General features: G+C 35.7%; 1 protein-coding gene across 1 annotated transcript; it reads left to right on the top strand.

Moving 5' to 3' along the window:
• Positions 1–604: 604 nt before the first annotated feature.
• Positions 605–23,334, top strand: SALL3 (spalt like transcription factor 3). Its single transcript, XM_039320456.1, has 4 exons — positions 605–728; positions 14,046–16,982; positions 17,199–17,539; positions 19,405–23,334. The coding sequence occupies exons 1-4, from the start codon at positions 650–652 to the stop codon at positions 19,834–19,836; spliced, it is 3,789 nt and encodes a 1,262-aa protein (XP_039176390.1). The 5' UTR covers positions 605–649; the 3' UTR covers positions 19,837–23,334.

Genomic DNA, 23,334 nt, shown 5'->3' with positions numbered 1-23,334 from the left:
TAAAGTCAATTGCACCCGCAGAGAGTGGTCTCCCCGGACTGCGTGCGTGTGTTTTGCTGCCGCCTGTGTCCCTTCGCTTACTGCCGCCGTCGCAGTCGGTGCCTCTCGCAGGAGGCGCTGCTGGTGCCGGGCAGACGCAGCATTTGGCCGAGCGAAGCGTCTAATTGCCGAACGCCCTCCCGCATTTACATATGCAGCCCGAGTCCACTGGAGCCGGGCCAATCCGCGCTTGCCCCCAGCATCATTAATCGCCATGCATTATTCACAATCATAATTACTGAGCCCCATGCGCGAGCCGCGCAGCCGCCCTATCTTTTTTTGCAGCGCGCTCAGCACAGCCCCGCGCATATACCCCGCCCGGCTGATCCGCCGTCGCCGCTTGGCTCGCTGGCGAATTTTATTTATTCCGTTTCTCTTTGCACGCAAGACAAACCACCCACCCACCCACCCACCTACCCCCGCGCTAATTTGTTGCCGGTGAAATAAGGAGGGGGGGTGGCGGTCCGACGCCACCAATACACTTTTCCTCGCCACCAAGTCTTTTTTTTTCCCACCTACCTACCCACCCCACCCCCCCTCCCCGCAGCGCTCCACCTCTCGCCGATGTCTCTGCAAAAAGCAGGCACAAGAAGCCACCTCAGCTAGCAGTATGTCTCGACGAAAGCAAGCTAAGCCCCAACATCTCAAATCCGACGAGGAGCTACAAGCTGAGGTGCTTCCCGAACAAGGTAAGGCAAGGCAAGGCAGGCGGGCGGGATTGGGCGGCCGGAGTCGGATGCCTACGTGCGCCTGTGTGTGTGTGTGTGTGTGTGTATGTGTGTGTGTGCGCGCGCGGTGGGTGTTTTCTAAGCCCGGGGATCTGGTGGATTTTACTATCTAGACTTAGAGGGAGCTTGAGCAGCCCGGAGAAGGCCACCTCGGGAAGAGGTAGGAGAAACTCGGGTGGAAGTTAAAAGTTAAAGCGGCTTAGCCGAAGTTTTTCGCTTCCCCCCCCCACTCGGAGCAAGTGTTCGCTTCCCACCAAAGTCCCTTGCTGGCAAACTCGGCGTGCAGCGGCGGGCTTGAATTATGGCTGGACATCCGAGGGGAAGTGGGGGGAGGAAGAGTTAGACCGTCCCCGCTCTCGGGAGTTGGAGGATGGGAGCGAAGTACGTACTACAAATTCGTGCTTCTTTCCCCTCTTCCTTCCCCCTCACCCCCCCTCCCCCGCTACCCAGCCCCGCGCGGACGCCGCTGTTTCTCGCCGCCGCTCTTAAGCTGAGCCTCGATTTGCCGCCTTTTCGTTTCTTTTTCTTTTTTTAATCTGCGATTCTTTCCTAGTGTTTGACTTTTCGACTGAAGCGGCCGCTTTTTTTTTTCCTTCCTCGTTCGCCGGTTCGTCGTCCACGTTCCCCGCGCCGCTTGTCCTTTTTTTCCCTCACAGCAGAAAGTTGCCAAGAGAGTTGAGGACCGGGGCTGGGGGAGGGGGAGTGGGAGAGGGAGAAACGCCAAACAGTGAAAATCCTTTCTGGATCTTTACGGTGGTGTCAGACATCCCCACCCCCAAAAAAACCCACCCCGGAAGCGGCCCTGATGGAGGCGGAGGCGGCTTCCCTGCCCCTGGATAACAAATAAGGCCGGCCAGGCGCTCCCGCCTTCGGCCTGCTGCGCGTCTGAGGTGGAAAAAAATTTTTCTTTCGCGATTCGCTTCTGTTTTTACTCTGAAGTAAACCCCCGCCAGCGGGCTTGGCTGCTGGGCCGGCTCGATTCCGGATTAGAGTTTTAAGTGTAATTCCTAAAGTAACCGAGGGGGAAGGGCTCTTCGGGGGGGGGGGGGTGTTTGCTCAGCATCCCTCACTCACTCACTCACTCACACAGAGACACACACACTCAGCAAAGATTGCGCAGGATCAATTGTGTGAAGCAGGGTTTCGCTCTGGTTCGGAGGAATTTTTGGACCTGGGCCTGGTCTTGGGGTAGGGTGGGGTGGGTGTGCTGCTTCCCAAGGCCGGGGGGGGGGTCCCATAAATAAGTAAAGGTGGTTAGATGTTCAAAGGCAAAAAAAAAAAAAAGAGGTCTCTTCTAAATGTTAGGGAGGGAATAGGAGTGACGCCTGGGAATAATTGTCAGGGCCTGGGGTGGATATATTGTCTGCCCTGGGGCAGAGCTTAACTTGCCTCATGCCTGCTTTCATTTGCCACCACAATTGCCTTGAAGATGTTCTTGAGTTTCCTTAGGATTTGAGGTGGATTATAAAATGGGATATTCGTTCCGCATTTATTGGGGAAAAAAGAATTTATTTGGACCCCTTGAGGCCAAGAGAACCTCCAGGTGTGCTCAGGGTGCTTATAAAACAAGTTGCGTGTGATTTCGAAATGATTTAGCTGCAATTGACTAAAAGGATTTTGAGCTGCCTTTAGAAGTCAATTTGGAATAATTCTAAACTCCAGAATCTGTATATGACATTAAAGTTTATAATGTAGGTTTCTTCCCCACCACCACCACCTCAGATTACTTTTTTTTTTTTCAGTTATGAAGGCAGAGTGAAGTATTTCATTCTTCCTGTGGTTATCACTTAAAATTTCCATGCTGATCAGGATAGTGATAAAGAGGCAGTCATTGGGAGAATTATTCTGTTGCTCCTAAATGGCACATTCTAGCTTGATTGCTTTCATTTAAAAAAAAATCTCTAAGGAAAATTACACATTTAAATGTTTCAGAAAAAAAAGCACACACACATACTTCATTGGGCAAGAGGGGCTTGTGGAGGAAGAGAACTAAACCATAAGAGTTTTGGCTATTCTAAATCATCACTGCAACCTTGCAGCTTAGTGCAGCATGAACTGACTTCCCAAGGTAAATGCATTTGTTACATTGGCAATTATTCAGAACTTCTAATTTCTTCCATATCTTTTTTTAATAAGAAAATTCTTGAAAAGAAGGAAAAGGCTGACAACTGCTGATTTGAATAGCTTCTTGGATAATGGTAATAATAAAATGAATTGAAACAAGTTTCTTGAAGGATAGTTGAAATTAAAACAAGAGATTCCTTATTTCAAAATATTTTTAAATGCCTTCCAAATACTTTATATTTATTTATATTTAGTAAAAGAAAAATGATAGAAAAATCTATCAGGGTGGATTGATAGATTGCTTGGTTTAAGAATGTAAACAGTACTCTGAATACTTTAAAAGTTAACAAGGAAAAACCTCAGTGCCTCATTATGGCACTTCTGGTGAGTTAATAAATTGAAGAAAATTGTTCAACTAGGAGGGTTTTTTGTTTTGCTTAGTGAGTCTTATCTATGTAGCCATGTCACCCAAGATTAGAACAGGAGATATGCTAAAAAGAAACGCTTGCATATGGTGTGTAGATTAAGAACAAAGCATCTTTTTGTCATGGAAATGGATTTTCTCTCTTTTCCCCCCTTTTTTGGGGTTTTGTTTTGTTTACTTCATCACATAGAATTTCTCACACTTGGTTTGTTTTGTATTGCCCTCAATGACTACATGATCAAATGAATGGATTTATTTCTGGGGAATAAGAAAGACAGTCTTCCCATCAAAAGGACTACATTGCATCCCAGTGAGGAATTTTAAAGCGTTATTATTGTGGTCACTGAATAGCTCAAAATCGGCTTTACCAGCATCCTTAAAATGCAACAATGTAAATACTTCACTATTTTAGAGAATTGTGATCAAAAGGTTATTCTCTTGTTTAATAAATGTATGTCAGTTTATAGAATATAAAATATATATTGATAATTAGTTACATGCAGAGTTCTGCAATTTCAGAGCTCTGATTTACCAAAATCACATCAGGAGCTAAATTAGTTAAGTGTTCAACATTTTTATCTGACTCAGTTCAAATATTCTGCCTGCAGAAAGATTTAACTAGTTGTGTATATTCTAGAATAAGATGATGTTGTAATTTAGACATATCAGGCCTTTTCATTTCACTTTATAATTGTAAGCAATGCCACTGTTCCTGATTCTTGGTTCAGCAACAGGCCAAAAACACTTTAAGCATATAAAACAGGCAAAAAAGTGCAGATAATATTTTCCAAAGATACCCACTATACTAACCTTAGTTTTCTTTAGTATTTTAATTCCTAAGTCTCTTAAAGAATTCATCAAGTTATTGTATCTAGTAAATGTACACATGAGAAAACACATTTAGTGCTGCATTTTAGGGATATAATCCATTAAGAAAAGCTGTTAAAAGTAGGTGTACTTTTTTTTTCTTTACAGAAAAAATGTTACACAGTAGCAGAAAGGAACATGACAGCTTGACAGACTGAAAGATAAATTATATTTAAAATTATATGAAGATCAGTAAATTTAGGTACCAGTCTTAAAAAGATGTTTTAGAAACACTTTAATAATTTGAAACTATAGAGCAATGGGATCTTTTTTTTTTTCAAAAAGCAGAACACTCCCAGAGATCCCAAAACTAGTCAGAATAACATAAGCTACTATGTTGAAATGTTTGTTGTTGGAGAGAGAGCTCATGCTTTTGGTAATTTGGAAAATGAATGCTTACATGCAGTGATTAATTAGAATCTGCATAGTAGTTGATGCTGACAAGTCATGAACAAAAGGTATTTATGAACAAAACATTTAAAAAGATGCCATATTGAAAGAAATTGTCATTATAAAGAGTGGCAAAATATCTGAAGGAATTATTATAAATCCCAAAATAGTTAATTTGCTAAATGAGTTAATCTCGAGTATCAGAAGAATTTACATCTCCATTTTAACATTTCTCTAAATCAACAGATTACTAGTGCTATAGAACAGTCTTGCTTTGTTACAACAATTGGAAACACTGCATTCACTTAGGAACCAGATGCATTCACCAATTTCTGGGGGGAGGGGTACCACATAGCACTTTCAAGTGGATAATAATTGAATAGAAATTAGCTATAAAATTGCTAAGAGGGATTTCTAAAATGCAATTTGTACAGATTAAAGTAACATGTTTTTTTGTTTGGTTTCAGTTTAAAGTGGACCAGCTCTTAGAATAATGATAGGTGGTTTTCAAATAATTGTAAAATGCATTTATATTGTATTAAGGATTTTTGTGACATACTAAATTTGTTTTAAAAATCTGTTCATCAGAATTCTTATATTTGAACTGTATATCTTTTCAAAATGCAGTTGCATCGTTTTTTTTTTCCAGTTCATCATTCTGTTATTTTGTTGATTTACCCCTTTGAGTATATTCTTTAAAAAATATTCCTGCTTACTCTTAAGTAAGTTTATTTAAATTCAGTGGGCTTATTCCAGTAGATATAAGATAGCAGGATTAATGTTTATAAGAAATATACAGATAAGTAGAATGTTTTGCTTTCTATTATACTTAACTTATATTATTCTTAAGAATATTACAGATGATATGGAATATTTAATTAAACATTACGTTTTGTGATTTTTAGCAAATTGCCTTTTAAAATAATAAAAGGCCCTTGTATTTTCCAATTTTAAAACAGTTCTTTAAGATATTAGATTTATTATTAGTGTGATAGAGCAGAATTACCCTATATTATTGTACACAGTTGTATAGTAGATGTTCACATTATATTTTATATACTATTCAAACTAAAGGATGGTTTAATAGCACATTAATTAAAATTTGCTTATTTCATTATACAAACGCAAAATAATCTTAAAAATAAGATAGTGTAATTTTTTGTGTGTCATTACTGTTGGGAGGAGAGAAGTATATATGTGCTCCCCCAAATAAAAATATTACAAACATTAATTATTTGTATATCAATATCAGCTGAACATTCATGTTCTAAAGCAAATATTGATTACCTCTTTCTAAAAATATTTTAATATTCTGTTGAAATATAATTTAAAAATAAAAAACAATGCAAATAAAAATTTGTTACTTTGGTTGAAGCACTGAGAAAGCAAAAGCTTTCAATTTTTTTGCATGATTTATTGACTGAATACCAAACCAACAGTGAACTATCTAGAGAATATTAATTGATAAGTACAAGATGTATTAAATTTTGTAAATAATGAAATAGACTGCTGTGATTGATATAAATAAAAAATTGAAAAATTAAATACACTAAAATGATACAATTTGTATCCAAAATGGCTGCAAACTTTAGAAATACGAACAAAATATCTAGGACAAATAAAAAGTAACTTTTTTCACAATAAATAGCAATATGTAGATCCAAAGTTATAGTCACAATATTTCGTATTTATAGTATGGAGTTATGTTTCTCTACAGATAAAAAATATTCATTTCATTTTACAGCATTATTATAAAAATGGTTTTATAGGGATCTATTTATATGTAAAAAATGAAAAAGTAAAAATACCTTATATAAATTTGTTTGAAAACAATCCCTTTGAAATCTATTGATCTTTATTCGGAGTAAAGTCAGGATTGTTATCGAATTCATGACAAATCATGCATTATTTAACTTACGAAATGTAAAATACTTTTGAGAGCATTTTTATTGTTAATTGCATACAGAGCTAAGGCAATCTTGTAAAAAGTTTTTATTGTTACTCGAGAAAATAAGAACATCAGTAGAAGCTTAAAGCCCATTTTTAGGACAACCACAGAATGCCTGTATATTTTTTAAAAATAATGCATGCATGTTATTTTTAGTGTTTGAGACCAACTCATTTCTGTTTCCTGTGCCTAAGTGTTGAGTGCAGTAGAGAGTTTTTTGTTTGTTTTCAGTGAAAAGGTAGGATTGTTGGAGTGCCAACAAGCTCCCAATGAACTTTCCCTGAGGGTGGATAGTTAGAAGTGCTTTGACAAGGTTTGCTGATTTAACCTTTGCTTGTTTTGCCCTGCCAGGGGTGGCCACTAGTTGTCAAGCTCATAATACAATTAGTACATCTGTGCAGTTGACCTTGGCAGCGTGGCTTACCACTTGTTGTCTTAAGTGTTAACATCAAATCTGAGTGTCAACTAGAGATGCTTATGAGTTTTTTATATATTTTGTACAGCTTATCAAATACCTATGTAGTTCAACTCACAAGCTGGCAATACTAAGAAAAGAGTTGTGGTTTTACACAGTATGTCATTGCTTAAATTAATCTTATATAGTATCATTTACTTAGGTTAGCAAAATAACAGTGATTAGTCTTTCTCTAAGCTAATCTTCATTATTTAAGTGCATCAGTATTTTATTGCATATGCTTTATTAGTGATATCAGTTTATCTATGCAGAATATTATGAGAAATTTCATAATGTTCCATGGCTGGATTTTCAATCTTGATCATTTAGCACATACATATGCAAACAGCTCTCCTGCTTTCAATGAGACAGTGCTCTATAGAAAATTTCATAGTATCAAACCTGTATATATCTTCTAGTTTTCTGCCTGCTGGTTTATGTCATTGAAAATGGGAGGTTATACAAAAATGGATCAGTCTCTTATATTATTTAGATTTCTGTTAGGCCTTGATTCCTGTTTTACCAAGTTAATGAAATAGTCAATGTTTAATACTTCATTAACTCCCAATAAAATCTTTTATCACTGTAGTCTAAATATTGAACACCAACTAGTTTACAAATATACAATTGAATATTTGAGATTTCAGTCAAGCAGATACAGTAATTACATTTTAATCTCTTATGCGTTGATAATATTTTATCAGCGGTCAAAATGTAGAGTGCTTGATCTGTTCTTAATCTGGATTCATAAAACCTTAGCAGTTGGTTAAATGTTGCATATGCTTTCTGCAGAAGGCATATGATGACTATGCCACAGGTGGCTGTTAACTTAAATTGTGAAATTTAGGCCACTAAATAGATAGAAAGAAATATATCAGGGCAATGCAATTTTTGCATAGCAAGAGTGCCCTCCACTGTTCAGATTTATATTGTCAGCTTATGAGGCCTGTAGAAAAAGGATAGAAATTTTGCTATAGCACTAGAAATTTCTTCTACATTGTTAAACACAGTAGGGGTCTCTATTTGTCTCCTCCTGTTTCACAGCTTGGGCTCTGTGTGTGATAATTCATCTTTCTTTATGGGATTCAAAGCTATCATAAAAAAAATTAAAAGAATTAACTCAGAAAAAGGAGGGGGGAGAATGAAATAAAAAAGTAAAGCTTTCAATATATAAGAATTGTTTGATGAAAGAACTGCATGCTAAAAGTTAAACTGCTGTGTATAACACTAGTTCTTAATGAGGAAAATTGTGTTTGATAACATATTAAAGAAACATTGTCATTGTACAAACTAAATATATTAAAATCTTAAGATTTATTTTAGTAGTTATTAGTCATCTAAATCTAATTGAATTATTTGCCAATGTCCATATTAAAAGGGAATTATGCAAGATCTTTTCACACTGTGTCAGTCTAGATAAAGGCATTTACAGTTGCATTTTTTCATTGCATATGTTCCTCAAATTGGCTAATTGGGCCATTAGAGGAAAATGAATATATTTATAGACCAATGTTGGGATATTCTGTCCTGACATGCTGAATGAATGTATTTGTTCATAGCCATTTAGTGTGGAATAAGTGTAAAGTGTAATTTTATAACTTTTTATTGTTATTGTTGATAGCAAAATGCAGCCATCTACCCTTGCCAGGTGAGCAAGGTTGCAATACAATGCATGCCTATTTGAAAAGAAGGACCATTGAATGTATTGTAACTAAATTCTACATAGATACATCTTATCATTCAATCTTATTATTTTCTTAAATTGTGCCTATCTTGCATATGCCTTTTAAATGATGCAATCATTTAAAAGGCATGTAAAGAAACAGTTTACTTGGAGAAAATGTAATGGCCTAAGTAATAATTTAAAAGGATTTCATTTCAAAAAGTAACAATGATACAACAAAATAGAGAAAGTGCTTACTGAGAAAAGAATAGTTTTTATATCCTTTTTGTTTGAAAGCTGTTTTGCACAGTTAAGAGTTATTGAGGGGGGGCATCCTTGCAACTTTAAGGATTTTCGTTTTTCTTCATCCACTTCTGTTAAAGATGTTTTAGTAATAGTTAAATGGAATAGAGGTCAGTTACGTGACCACTGGGCCTTCTCTCTAATGGATAACCCGTACTACTTACAGTGGAAAGGAATAAATGTTCTAATATTGCTCATAAAATAAATATTGAGACAAAATATGTTTTAAAAACTGGCACTATTGCAAACTGAAAATGTTTAATGCTGCTAACCAAAGATATTCCCACTATTGTTTCTTTCTGTCTTTTTCCTCTTACTTGTTAGAGATGAACATGTTTCATGCAGAAATATAATGAGAAGAAACCGTAAAAAAAGACAATTCAGTAACTACCCACAACAAGATTTTTCCATTAATGTGGTTGGAATTACTGAAGTGTCCTTTACATACACTAAAATTCACAGTTCAGATGTCCTTAATGATTATTGGCTTCTGTCCAAATATTTTGATTAAATTATTTCGGAACATCAGACTGTATATGACATGAGCACAGATCCAAGTCAAGTGATATTATCGTGAAAAAGCCATGAGTAACTTGATGATCTAAAGAAGAAAACTTGACATATTTTATATTGTTATTACCTTATTTTTCAACTTATATTAAAGATTGACTTGACCCCAAAGCTGAAGCAGATTCCATATGTTTCTATGGAATATAATTCCAATATTTGGCTTACAATTGCAGTAACTTTTTCATAATTTATAATTCTTTTCCACATTCAGTGTTATGGTTATAAAGAACATATAATTTTCAAATACATATTCTTAATATGATCAGATTTTAAGCCCATTAAAAGATTTTATATATATATACACATACACATACACATATATATTCTATTTCAGTCAAAAGAGAGAACTCTATATACAATTCCCAATTTGTAGGAATGTTTGTTTAAATAATAATAAATCAAATTAACTGAAAAGCTCATTTAATGCATATTTTACATACTTTTCATTTTTAAATTAATTTATCCATTTTATACAAAATACTTGCATATGAAAATATTTTACACACTTCTGAAGATGTGTATAGGTATGAATAAATTTTCATATTAAATCTTGAATAAGGAATTCTTTGTATACAAATCTTGAGGACAACTTCAAGTTTCTGCATTTCAAAAGGACTGAACCATAGTTGTTAATAGGTTATCATGAAACATTAGATGTATTTTCAATATTAAGTTATTTTATTGGTAGATAAAATTAAAAAAATGTTCCCAGCTAAGATATATCTGCTCTTAATAGATTAAAATATGTATCAGTTTTTAAGTAATAGTTTGATTTTCATGTCAGTGCACTGAAACCTAAAATGTTAGTACAGTTTCAGGAAAAAAATCTTAAATATCATAAAATGTAGTTTGATTATCTCCCATTATTTTTATATGCCCATGGTAGACATGAGACCAAGCTGTCTGGGAGAAGCAATGATAAAATTCTGTATTTAACATAGGAATTTTAATTCTAGAATGATAAAATAATTCATTTTAAAACTCCAGTACATACTATCTTCTAACACTGATACTCTAATATTTCTGTACAAAATGTTGGTAAGTACATATACATATCCTACTTTATCCATAAAGCATTACTGAAAAAAGTTATTTCCTACTGAGTATCATAACTGAATAAGATTTAAACAGAAATTTCCTTTACCAGACCTAATATTCTATATCATTTTGGCTCTCTTATATTGTCCTTTGGGACTTCAATCCTAAATATGCTTACTAGTGCTAACATATACGTTTTAAATTGTGTGGTCAACATGAACTGAAATAATGTTCAATATAAAAATCATGTAAAGCTTTTATGTACATGAAGATTCCATCCTAACTACTTAATACACTCTTTACTTTTCTATTAAAATTAATGCAAAACCTCATGCTTGATTTATGCTTATAGTTTTTAACCCAACTATAATTTGAACTCCCAAATGTACCAGCAGGCCATGTTTGGAAAGCCTTGTTTGCTGTAATGTTGTCATAGATGCCTAGCACTTGAGTATCCATGCCAGTCTTTCTGAAGAAGACCAGTATCCTTTCTTTACATGTGGAAGTAGGCCATAAATGTGGCGTGTCAGTCAAATATTATTGTATTAGCTTAAAGTACACATGAAATAATACTTAATTTCTTATTTTTTCAATATAATAGATGCCAGGTCAAAACAGCTTTTTTTAGAATAAGCTACTTCAAGAACACTGATTTAAATTGTTGCCATAATAATTCATAAAGAGATTAGGAGGACAGATTGAAGTCCACAATAATTACTGTGGTAGTTCTCTTATATTCTGATTATTGAAGATAAAAGGAGACATGCTTGTGAGACAGAAAGGTGCACTCAAATAATTATATATATTACATCACATAAATATGTGAGAATATTTGGAATTCCAAAGTGATACACTCCGGATCACGTGGATTTGCCTTTAACTTTTGGGTTTTGATTTCCTTGAAAAAAAACCTTGCTTTTGTAAAGTTTGAATTAAAAACTTGCAGTAGCATGCAATAAAAGGTTTGCAAAAACATTTGTGCCCTAAATTCTGATAGATGGTAGTATCTGGATTAACACCGTGTTAGAATGACTGAAAACTATTTTTTTTTATATGTTAATTTTTAACTAGATTACAACTATGAGCAAGCATCAAATTTGTAGATAGAGCTAGTTCTTAAATTTAAAGAGATGAATATATAAGAAATATTGTTATTTTGTATATTCTATACTTTGATGAAATTTAATTTTAACATGAAGTTCCATAGAATAATATTTAAAATAATTTCATGTTCATTTTAGAGAGTCGCGAATATGAATTAACAAAACAAAACAAAACAAAAATCACAAATACAAACTAAGTTTTTATCTTCTGCTGTTGTGTTTTTAAAGAATGTTGACTCTCCATTTGAAAGCCGGTATGACAAAAATCAGGTGATCTTACCTAAAATTAAATATGTAAAAAATATTTCTTAAGAGGCTACAAGATTAGATGATCTATTTGGAACTGCAGCTTTTTCCAATAGTAAAATGCAGATTAAGATTATACTTTCTACTTTATGAATTAAGTTAGCTTGGGTATATTACTACGATAGGAAAATTTTAAAAATTAAAAATGAGTTTTATCTGTAATATTCACTACTGAACATTTGGCAATATATAAACAAAATTCATGTAAGTAACACAATGATTAACATTAATAGTAAGTTTTCTCTAAACTGCATGGCAAAATGTTTTGGAGATGGCCTTTGAGATTATTTTTCAGTTGCACAAAAGAAAGTTCAAACTCCAGGTACAATAAAATTACAAATAAACCCTTTATTTTCTTCTCCTTCTATATTTTCATGTAAATCATTTGTAGTTTTGCTTCCAATAAACACAACCAAATTCCAAATATGTTTTAAATTTTTTGCTAAGGTGTAACTTTTAGCCGATCTGAATTCTAATATCAAAATATAATTCAGGTGGAAAGTTGAGCCACTTGCTGCTTTGAACTATATTTGTTGTTGCTTGGTGTTTTTTTTTTTTAGTGATGTAAAAAAAAATTAAAGTGCAAGAGCTAGAAAAAGGAAAAGAAAACAACTTGAATATCAAGATTAAAGTGTTTTATCAGTTAGACAAATATTTTATATTCTAAGAGGAACAGGATTTTTCTTGAATATTCTTCCTTAATGTAAAAATGAAATTAATTGATTGATCCCTTAATGTGCAAGAAACTGACATGTTTTCAAAAACTGAAGTGGATTTTTTCACACTTCTATGTGTAAATTACAAAATGATTTACATCTATCATCTTGCTGTGTGATTTGCTTCTGACATTTTATCTGTAAGTTAACAAAAAGCAGTTATGCTTCAGTAATGTCCAGAGCATCAAATGGAATCTGTGTAATTATGGTACACTAGTACTGCATACAGCTTTCAAAGTATATAGGTGCTTTTATATATTACAGTGCTTTTAAAGTGAAATCTTACAGTCTCATCAAATGTTGATGTTTAAAGTTTGTGTTCAGCTATTAATATGATCAGGTGTGAATTAGAATTCTGTTCATTAGATATGCTTGTTATTCAACACAAGAGAGTAATGCGAGTCAGAGGAAGTAGCTGCCTACAACAGTAATTAAACATGTGTAACCAATTAGTGGGTTTTCCACTATGGTACAAGCATATAATTTGCAGAGTCTTTCTATGAGAATAGAAGAAAAAAGGTACTAAAAGTGTGCCTTGACTACAACATTCTCATGTTAAACATGTCAATGTAAATGAACTTTAAATATATAATTTCTGGTTTGTTAACAAACCACTGAACTCTATTGGCTAACAAAAGTAACATGTAATTTTAGCACTTCTTGCCAAAAAGAAAAGATATTAATTTGATTTATATAACTGGAATGTACAATCACATTTTACATACTTTAACAATTATGTATATTTGCTTCATGGAATGTATGGATGAAGTACAAAAATGAGACTTTACATATATCAGAGGTATACATATAAATATTTTAAAATTAAATACATTGTTAATTTAACAGGTTATGTGGAGTTATACTGTGCCTATGGTGTCTCTATGCAGTATAAAGATAATAAATCTAAGTAGCACAAAGAACCCACTTGAGTAACAGAAGCTCAGTTTGTCGTGTCAGGTGCTGATTTGAGTTTGAAAGGTTACAGATTAGTTTAGCAATGTTAAGTGAACTGGCAAAGGCATCTCTAATTTTGCTGGAAATGAGGAAGCTTGATGGCAAAGGGGAATCCTAATGAGTCCATCAGAAGCTTGCTTTGTACCCAACAGACAAGGTAGCTGTGAATTGTATGAAAATATTGGAAATCAATTGCTTCTATGGAATTTCATTAAGAAGCAGTATCCACAATTGATAGGGCCTCATAATTTGATGGATTGCACTAAGAAAATGATTAGCTAGGTAGAAAGAGTCATAGAATACACACACTGAGGGACCTCAGAAATGTTGAAGTGGTGTAATTTGTACAAAATAAAAAATATTGATTCTTACTCATGTGCAAAATTCTAAAATGGAGGGAGGGCTCTTTTGCAAGTCATTGGCTGATACAATCTTCTGATTTCCCCCCCCCCCACCCACCCCCGCTGCCTCCCCACAGTGCCAGGAGAAGGAGCAGATGATGGTGATAGTGGGAATGAAAGCCGGAGTGGAAGTGAGGAAACAAACGTTTGTGAAAAATGTTGTGCGGAATTCTTCAAGTGGAGTGATTTCTTGGAACACAAGAAGAATTGCACTAAAAATCCATTGGTGCTCATTGTGAATGAAGATGAAGCCACTCCAGCTCCTGAAGAATTTGCAGAGCCTTCTCCTGCAAGCTCATCTAGTGATCAAGCAGACAGCGAGGCTGCTGAAGAAAGTATTCAAGCTGAGAACAATGAGGTCTGTGAGATAAAGAATACAGAAAAGGAAGAAGAACCCATGGAGGTAGAACCCTCAGTAGAAAAAAGCTACTCCAATCCAGGCACCTCTAGTACAGCTACGCCACTACCTCAAATTAGCGAGCCACCTTCTTTGACAGGTTATAACATGCCAAACACTAACGTAACCTTAGAGACACTGTTGAGCACTAAAGTGGCAGTTGCACAATTCTCACAGAGTGCAAGGTGTGCAGCTAATGCCACCGCAGCGAGTGGGGTTACAGCAGTGGCCATCCCGATGATTCTTGAGCAGTTGATGGCCTTGCAACAACAGCAGATTCACCAATTGCAGCTGATCGAACAGATCCGGAGTCAAGTGGCAATGATGAACCGACAGCCATTACGTCCCACTTTAAATACGACTCCTTCCCAAAGCACTCCTGTGCAAGCCGCTAACCAACTCCAGGGATTTGCAGCAAACTCTGCTCTTCAGTTAGCAGCAGTTGTTCCTCCTGCCATAGTGGCCCAAGCCACTGGCAACCCACCAACTGCCTTTGAGAGTACTCAGCACATATCAAGGCCCACGTCAGGTGCAAGCACTCCTAACATGTCAAGCAATGGTTCTTCTATCCCAAATGAAACAAGCACACCATCTTCCTCTAATGTAATTACTTCTTCATTAACACCAGTTTCTGTGTCAAATATTACTAGCAGCTCTTCACAGCCCCCAAACCCTTCAACTCCACCTTCAGTAGGACCTGGAAATCTCCTCGCCTCAACTTCCAGCCTGCCAAACCCACTTCTACCTCAGACTTCATCCAGTAGTGTAATTTTCCCCAATCCACTGGTTAGCATTGCTGCAACAGCTAATGCATTGGATCCTCTCTCTGCTCTTATGAAGCATCGCAAAGGAAAGCCACCAAATGTATCTGTTTTTGAGCCTAAGACAAGTTCTGAGGATCCTTTTTTTAAACATAAATGTAGATTTTGTGCCAAGGTTTTTGGGAGTGATAGCGCTCTACAGATTCACCTGCGTTCACACACAGGAGAAAGACCTTTTAAGTGTAACATTTGTGGCAATCGGTTTTCTACAAAAGGCAATCTGAAAGTTCATTTTCAGAGACATAAAGAAAAGTATCCACATATTCAGATGAATCCATATCCAGTTCCAGAGTACCTCGACAATGTTCCTACTTGTTCCGGAATTCCATATGGGATGTCATTGCCACCTGAAAAACCAGTTACTACGTGGCTGGATAGCAAGCCCGTTTTATCAACTGTCCCGACTTCAATTAGTCTGCAACTTCCCCCTACAATACCAGGGGTAAACAGTTATGGGGATTCCCCAAGTATTACTCCCATGAACAGATCGCCCCAGAGAACATCCCCGGTGTCAAGTGAATGCACTTCTTTATCCCCAAGCCTAAACAATTCTGAGTCCGGCATCCCTTTTTCTGAAGAATCCCCACAACCAATTCATGGTAGTTCAACCATGACTAAAACTGAACCTGTCAATATTCCAGTAACAAATGCAAGGCTAGGAGATATTTCTATAAGTGGTCAGGTTTCTGTAGTACCCACATCTACAGCCTCTAGTGCTGTTACCGAAAGCAGTATTTCTACAAGCCTCCCAAACACTGTTCTTCCAGCATTGTCTGACCAGTTCAAGGCTAAATTTCCATTTGGTGGTCTATTGGACTCTATGCAAACATCAGAAACCTCAAAACTGCAACAACTAGTAGAAAACATTGATAAGAAGATGACAGATCCAAATCAGTGTGTCATTTGTCACCGTGTGCTCAGTTGTCAGAGTGCTCTCAAGATGCATTATAGAACACATACAGGAGAAAGACCATTTAAATGCAAAATTTGTGGACGTGCATTTACTACAAAAGGCAATCTAAAAACACATTTTGGAGTTCATCGAGCGAAGCCACCACTTAGAGTACAGCATTCATGTCCCATTTGTCAGAAGAAATTTACAAATGCTGTTGTTCTTCAGCAGCATATTCGTATGCACATGGGTGGGCAAATTCCAAACACACCATTACCAGATGGCTTCCAAGATGCAATGGACTCAGAGCTTTCTTTTGATGAAAAGAATGCAGAGACACTGAGCAACTATGATGATGATATTGATGAAAATTCTATGGAGGAGGACATCGAATTAAAAGATGATATAAGAGATCCCACCAAACCACTTCTACCTTATTCTGGATCGTGTCCACCTTCCCCCCCATCTGTAATTTCTAGCATTGCTGCTCTTGAGAATCAAATGAAAATGATTGATTCTGTCATGAACTGCCAACAGTTGACCAATCTAAAATCTTTAGAAAATGGGTCAGGGGAAAGTGACCACTTAAGCAATGATTCCTCATCAGCTGTTGGAGATCTGGAAAGTCAGAGCGCAGGGAGTCCTGCCATGTCAGAATCATCTTCATCAATGCAAGCTCTTTCTCCTGAAAATAGCAACTGTGAAAGTTTTAGATCTAAGTCTCCAGGCTTCAGTAACCATGAAGAACCACAAGAAATACATTTAAAGACAGAAAAATCTGACAGTCCCCCACCACCTCCTGTTGAAAATGGAGGCGCACTGGATCTGACCGCCACCAACCCCGGGAGGCCAGTCATCAAAGAAGAAGTTCCTTTTAGCCTGCTGTTCCTGAACAGAGAACGCGGTAAGTTTAAAAGTACCATTTGTAATATCTGTGGCAAGCCTTTTGCTTGTAAGAGTGCATTGGAAATTCACTACCGCAGCCATACTAAAGAGCGTCCATTTGTATGTACAGTCTGCCATCGTGGGTGTTCCACTATGGGTAATTTAAAACAGCACTTACTGACACACAAATTAAAAGAGCTGCCTTCTCAGTTATTTGAACCCAACTTTACTCTAGGTCCCAGCCAAAGTACTCCTAGCCTGGTCACCAGCACTGCGCCTACTATGATCAAAATGGAAGTGAATGGTCACAGCAAGCCGATCTCATTGGGCGAGGTTCCATCGCTTCCAGCTGGAATCCAGGTTCCTGCTGCACCACAGACAGTGATGAGTCCTAGCATCACTCCTATGCTGGCACCCCCACCACGTCGAACTCCAAAACAACACAACTGTCAGTCATGTGGGAAGACCTTCTCCTCAGCAAGTGCCCTACAGATACATGAACGCACCCATACTGGTGAAAAGCCATTTGGTTGCACTATCTGTGGTAGAGCTTTTACCACAAAAGGGAATCTTAAGGTAAGAAGGTAAACTTCATATTAAAAATACATAAAGGGTCATATTGAACCTGATTGTTTCAGCAGATGCTGGCTCCTCCTCCTCTTTGTCTTCCTCGAGTCAAATCAGAGCAGGAGAAATGGATTGAATTTGGATGTTAGGCTAAAATATTGTTTTGAATATAAATGACTTTTTGCAAGCTAGAGTTTCACATGCTTTTTCCTATCCTCCTTGTTAGTAACTACAGTTTAGCGTTTAAACTACTAAAAAGGCATTTAATCCTATTTGTGAATAATGGGAACAAGCCAATTTCATAAAGTTAATTTGAAGATCAATCCAATTTGGCAGTTTCAAATGACAATTCAGATAGAGGCTAATCAACAAGGGATGTGAACTCTTCTAAGCCTCTTGAACCCACATTGGAAGGTGGAGGGAGAGAAGAGATTTCCAAGCTTGTGGTTCAATCTCATTCGTCATCAAGCTAAAGTATGATTTGGCCTCAGATCCAAACCCCACCATTCTAAACCAATGTAAAATTAAATATTCCATATATATCATTATATACATCTAAAAATAAATTTTCATACTTATTCGTTTATCATATTTATATAATTGCCCATCTAGCAATCAAGCAAAAATGCTCTTTTCATGTACAAGATATTCTAATTTTTTTTCTTCCTCCTCCTTTGTTAAATAATGGTTTTTGCTCTCTTGGAATTATTTTTTTAATATTAAAAATGGTTATAATTAAAAGAATCCTAAAAAATCAATAATAATAATTTTAAGTCCACATTTATGAACCAATTTTCATCCAATTTTCCTGCAAAAGTTTCAGATTGCAGCTTCTTATACCATTATGTCTTAGAGAAGCAGTCTTTTCAGTAGTATTTTCCAGATACTAAGATTATATAGTGGGATGCAGTCCTTCAAAATTGGCAAATGCTCAGTGAAAAGGCCGTCTTGATAGTTACAGTGGCATTTTTTTCTTTTTTATTATTTAAGGGTAATACATTTTTTATACTAAAGAAATGTGAAAAGTAGACCTATAACATTTTATATCTCCACATAATCCAGGTAATTATAAGATTATAGGCAATCGAGGAGCCCTGTAACTGATGTTAGCCCAAATCTAAGTGATTTATAACTAGTGCAAAATAAATGAGTTGTTGTAACAAATATATTTGACTGTTTCTTAAGATATTTAGTCCCTGGCAATTTTACATGAATCAAATCTAACATAGTTTGGGGAGAAAAGGTCTATTCATGTAAACAGAAGATACTTAGACTTGTTAGAGTAGTCTTCAGTACTCTGAAGGGTCCTTGAACATCTGGAACAATTTTTAGGAGAAAATGAAAACTTGCATGCGAGCTGAATAAGAAAATTCCTTCTGCTTGACTGACAGGAAGCTTGCGTTCAGACCATTACAAATAGAGAAAAAATAAAATCAATATTTATTTGAAGAACAAGCAAAATTAATCTTTGCTTTATCCTTTTTATTTTATAATTATTTGCCATGGGTCTTGTGTCATTGGGCAGCAACATCTGTGCATAGTTGGTTTGCCGGAAACTTCATATAACTGAAGTTACTGCTTCCAAGTAAATATGAATATAATTGAATTGCAAAAATTCACATTCTTAAAAAGTTGACAAGATTTACAGGTTTATAACTTAAAAAGTCCCTGAAATACAGAGTAAGCCTAATTATCTTGAATAATAATAATCTTGCGCAGGAGAAAGTTAATGTTTAGCATTATTTGACATTTTAAATTGTGAAATTAGAATGTTTTCTATTGCCGATTTAAACTGTATGTCTGTCATCTTTGTAGATTGTGTAAATTTCTTTGCTCATTTGCCCATTTTTTTTCTATCTGTTCTTCCTCTAAAGGTTCACATGGGAACTCATATGTGGAATAATGCTCCTGCACGGCGTGGGCGTCGGCTGTCTGTGGAAAATCCCATGGCTTTGTTAGGTGGGGATGCTTTGAAGTTTTCAGAAATGTTCCAAAAGGATTTAGCAGCTCGGGCAATGAATGTTGACCCAAATTTTTGGAACCAGTATGCTGCAGCTATTACTAATGGACTTGCTATGAAGAACAATGAAATTTCTGTCATACAGAACGGAGGCATTCCCCAGCTCCCAGTAAGTTTAGGCGGAAGTGCCATTCCGTCTTTAAGTAACGTTTCCAGTGGAATGGACAAAGCTCGTACTGGTAGTAGCCCTCCCATCATTGGTTTGGACAAAGCGAGTTCTGAAACAGGAGCCAGTCGTCCATTCACGAGGTTTATTGAGGATAATAAAGAGATTGGCATAAATTAAAAGAATTCAGTACAAATAACTGTTGGACCACTGCTCAAATACAACATTTGTTCTTTCATGTACAGTTTGGGGAACTAAACTTTAGTTTTGTGGCCTAATTGCCTAGATAACTCTTACGATTTATCAATAGCAGAAATACATAACTTTGTGTCTGCTGAAAAGTTGTCTCGCAAGATTTGCATGGTACTACTTCAACAGTGAGCTGACCATTAGTGAGAACTTACGAACCTTTTTAATTTAAGCAAATGATAAATCATTGGATAATTCAATTAGGTACTGAATGAAGCCAAATTGTTTCAAATTTTGTTGCAAAGCAAAGCAAAGATGCCACCAGTTGAGTAAAAGTGGGCTTCACAATGGCATTTCAGTCCAGCTCTATCTTTGCTGATTTTCTTCTACTCAACTAGAAACTTGAACTGTTTTTAGAATTCTTCTAACATTCAATAAGTGATTTAGTACCCTAATGCTGTCTAAGATTACAGTATTCTTGTCTGTAGTATTTATAATGTAAAGATAATGCGGGTAACAGACAATATACTAGCCCCATTCTTAAATGAAGCTTTTGTATGGCAAAATACACCTGGCTATGTGACTTCTTTTTTTAAAGCAAGTTTTGTTTTACTATAAATAAGTGGTTTATTTTGATGCAGGCAAAATTGTGAAGTTTTATTGGGAAAGATAGCATGCTTTCAATGTGCAAGTACCTGTCAGTAACAAACCATTTTAATTTAAATCTTTGTAGCTGCTATGTGGACAGTTGTTCTCTTAAATGGAAAAAGTGTAGTGTGAACTTCAGTTCATAGTTGGAAAAACAAGTTACAGACAAACCTTATTACAGTAGATTATTCACAATACTATAAGCAGTTGTGAATAAAACACTTCATGTTATCAAAGGCTGTACAATAAAAGGCAGTGTTTGTATAATGTGGTTGCAAACTCTTAATTTATACTATTGCACTTTTAGTATTTTATATTTAGGGAGGTTTGTCTATAATTTGAATCTGAACAAAGATGTAAACTATTTTATAAATAGTACTTTGGCTTGAGGAAAAATGGGAGAAGGGTTTGTTGTGTTTGTCTTTAAGGTCAAACAGTATGAAAGATCTGTGCTCCTTTTAATAAAAAAAAACTGCTAAGAACTGTCAGATTCTTGGATATAGTGGGGCCTGCCATTTCTTAGACCAAAATGATTCATTTAACTTTTTTGTAAGCCCACCCTCCAACAGACCTTTGATATGTTAATCTTAGGGCTGTGATATCAGTGCAAGTCTAAGAGAGGGTAAAGAAAACATTGTGTAGGCTTAATTTTGCTGTAATCGGTTCTGTCTCTTTCACTCCCACCCACAAACTCTATGCTGACTGCTTAATAGCACTGGTATGTAAAGCAAAACAGAAAAAAAACATTCTAAAAACATTACGCAAATTCCCAATCTGTTTTATTTAATATTCTAAGATTTACTACAAAGCACAATGTACTCTGAATACGCTAATATAATTTTCATGTGTTTAAAGCATTGTTTAAAATTGTGACTAAAGGGAATGTTTCCACTCTGAACTAGGGTGCTGGTGAGGCTTGGGGCATAATCAAAACTTGAACAGTAAATGTTTTGTGTACTACCTCATTTTTGTGCATTACAAGCATGGTGGAATCTGACAGTAGGATCCTCCGTTCAAGAAAATTGTTCAAGGGACATTATGGGTAGCTGGGAAACAGCACACAATGTTTATGCCCCTGAAGAAAGAATCAGACAGTGAGGTCTTCTCAGTTGTGACTGGAAAAAAAAATAGGACAATCTCTTTTTTGTGCAACCACAACAAAACATTACTATAAGAGGATGGACTGTTTCTGCCATCATATCACTGAATGGAAAGTTTAAAAGACTTACTAGTGGTTTGTTACTATTTTGAAATGAACAATGAATTATTACAGCTCTGTTTTCTACAGCAATGATAGATAAAATATAAATATGGACATGTACATATTATTAAATATGTATGTGGGGTGTATGTGTGGGTGTGCGTAGACATACCACACACCGATACACACACACATCTGTACATTAAAACACATTCTATTATCAATGATTGAGCAACATTTGTGTTTGGGGTGATTCAAAATTGGAAAACAAAGAAAACTGAGGTTGCTTAGTGTTGCTGTTTTTTCAGCAAATGAATGTTTTTATTTATCTGTGTCCATTCCTGGTGTGCTTTATTTTTTAGTGTTTGGTACCATGTAGTGTTATTTCTTTTCCCTAAAGGATGTGCATATCTTAAAAAGAGATGTAAAGTGTTGTAAATAAGATGGCTGATGAAGGTACAGTAAGACTGACCCCACTTTGTATTCAGGGTTAGGTTCTTCCTCTCTGCATGGTGAAGAGAGACACTTATTTTTATACTGTGATACCATGTAGGGCTAGGAGCCTCCCTGAATTGTTGGGAATTGTTACCTAGATCCAATATTTTTTATTATTAAATCTGTTGGCTCGACACATCTGATTGAAATGGATGTCTTAGTCTAGGTTACTATTTTTGTCACATGAAATTGAATAAAATGCAGGATGTAATATTATTTATGAATTGTGTTCCATGCTTATTCACTAATAGGATGAGGTACAGGAGTGAGACTTCCCACAGCTCTGCAGTTAAAAGGCTCAGCACCTTGTATTCACGTTCAGGACCTATTTTCACATATGCCTAGTACTGAGAAGCTACTTCTTCAGTTAAAAAAAAACAAAACTCCTACGAATTTACCATATCAGCAATGGAAAAAAAAAGCTGTATCAAAAATGACAATGCTTTATAAAACAGTTTTTTATAGCTAACTACCTTGGAAGTAATCATTCTATTAAATTCAATTTATGCAAACTGCAATGCATACTCTGAATGGCTTTGATCTGGTAATTTCATGATGCACCATTGAACTATTTTTTGCAGTTTTTATGTCCCTTCAGAGATGCTGAAGGAAAAATGGCAAGAAAACTTGAAAGGTGTTGTGTCATGAATATATTCCAGTGGGTAATTGAAACACAGCTTTATGATAAGTAGAGATATACTCTCTAGCAAGTGAATTGGCCATGAATCTGGTTGGATGCAAAGATGTATTACTAAAATAGATCAGTCGTAGTTGCTTCAGACTATGACACTGTAATAAATCTTCTTGAACTAACAGAGTAATTAAGCAGCTTTAGTTTCATAAGCATCTATTTGAAGCTGTGATGTCAAAATGGCGTATGTATTGGGAAATGACAATATTACTGTACGTAACTGTAGTGTGACATCTGATGCAGGAACAAAAGTTGTGTTACTTACCTGGTAATGTTGGAAACATTTCTTTTTCTCCCACAGAAACCCATGTGTAGCAACTTTTAGGGTGTAACACTGACAAAATATATTTTGTATCTAGAAAGCTTACCTTATAAGAAATATATCGAAATATATTTGTCATATAGATAGGGAAATGCCTGAAATGGCTTTATATTTATGGCACAAAAGTGTATG

The sequence above is a fragment of the Crotalus tigris genome, unplaced genomic scaffold (genome assembly GCF_016545835.1).
Source record: "Crotalus tigris isolate CLP2741 ecotype Arizona unplaced genomic scaffold, ASM1654583v1 scf7180000023638.494280, whole genome shotgun sequence".
In the NCBI taxonomy this organism is placed as follows: domain Eukaryota; kingdom Metazoa; phylum Chordata; class Lepidosauria; order Squamata; family Viperidae; genus Crotalus; species Crotalus tigris.
Note: the sequence above shows the minus strand (reverse complement) of the source record. Positions and strands in the feature narration are given on the sequence as shown.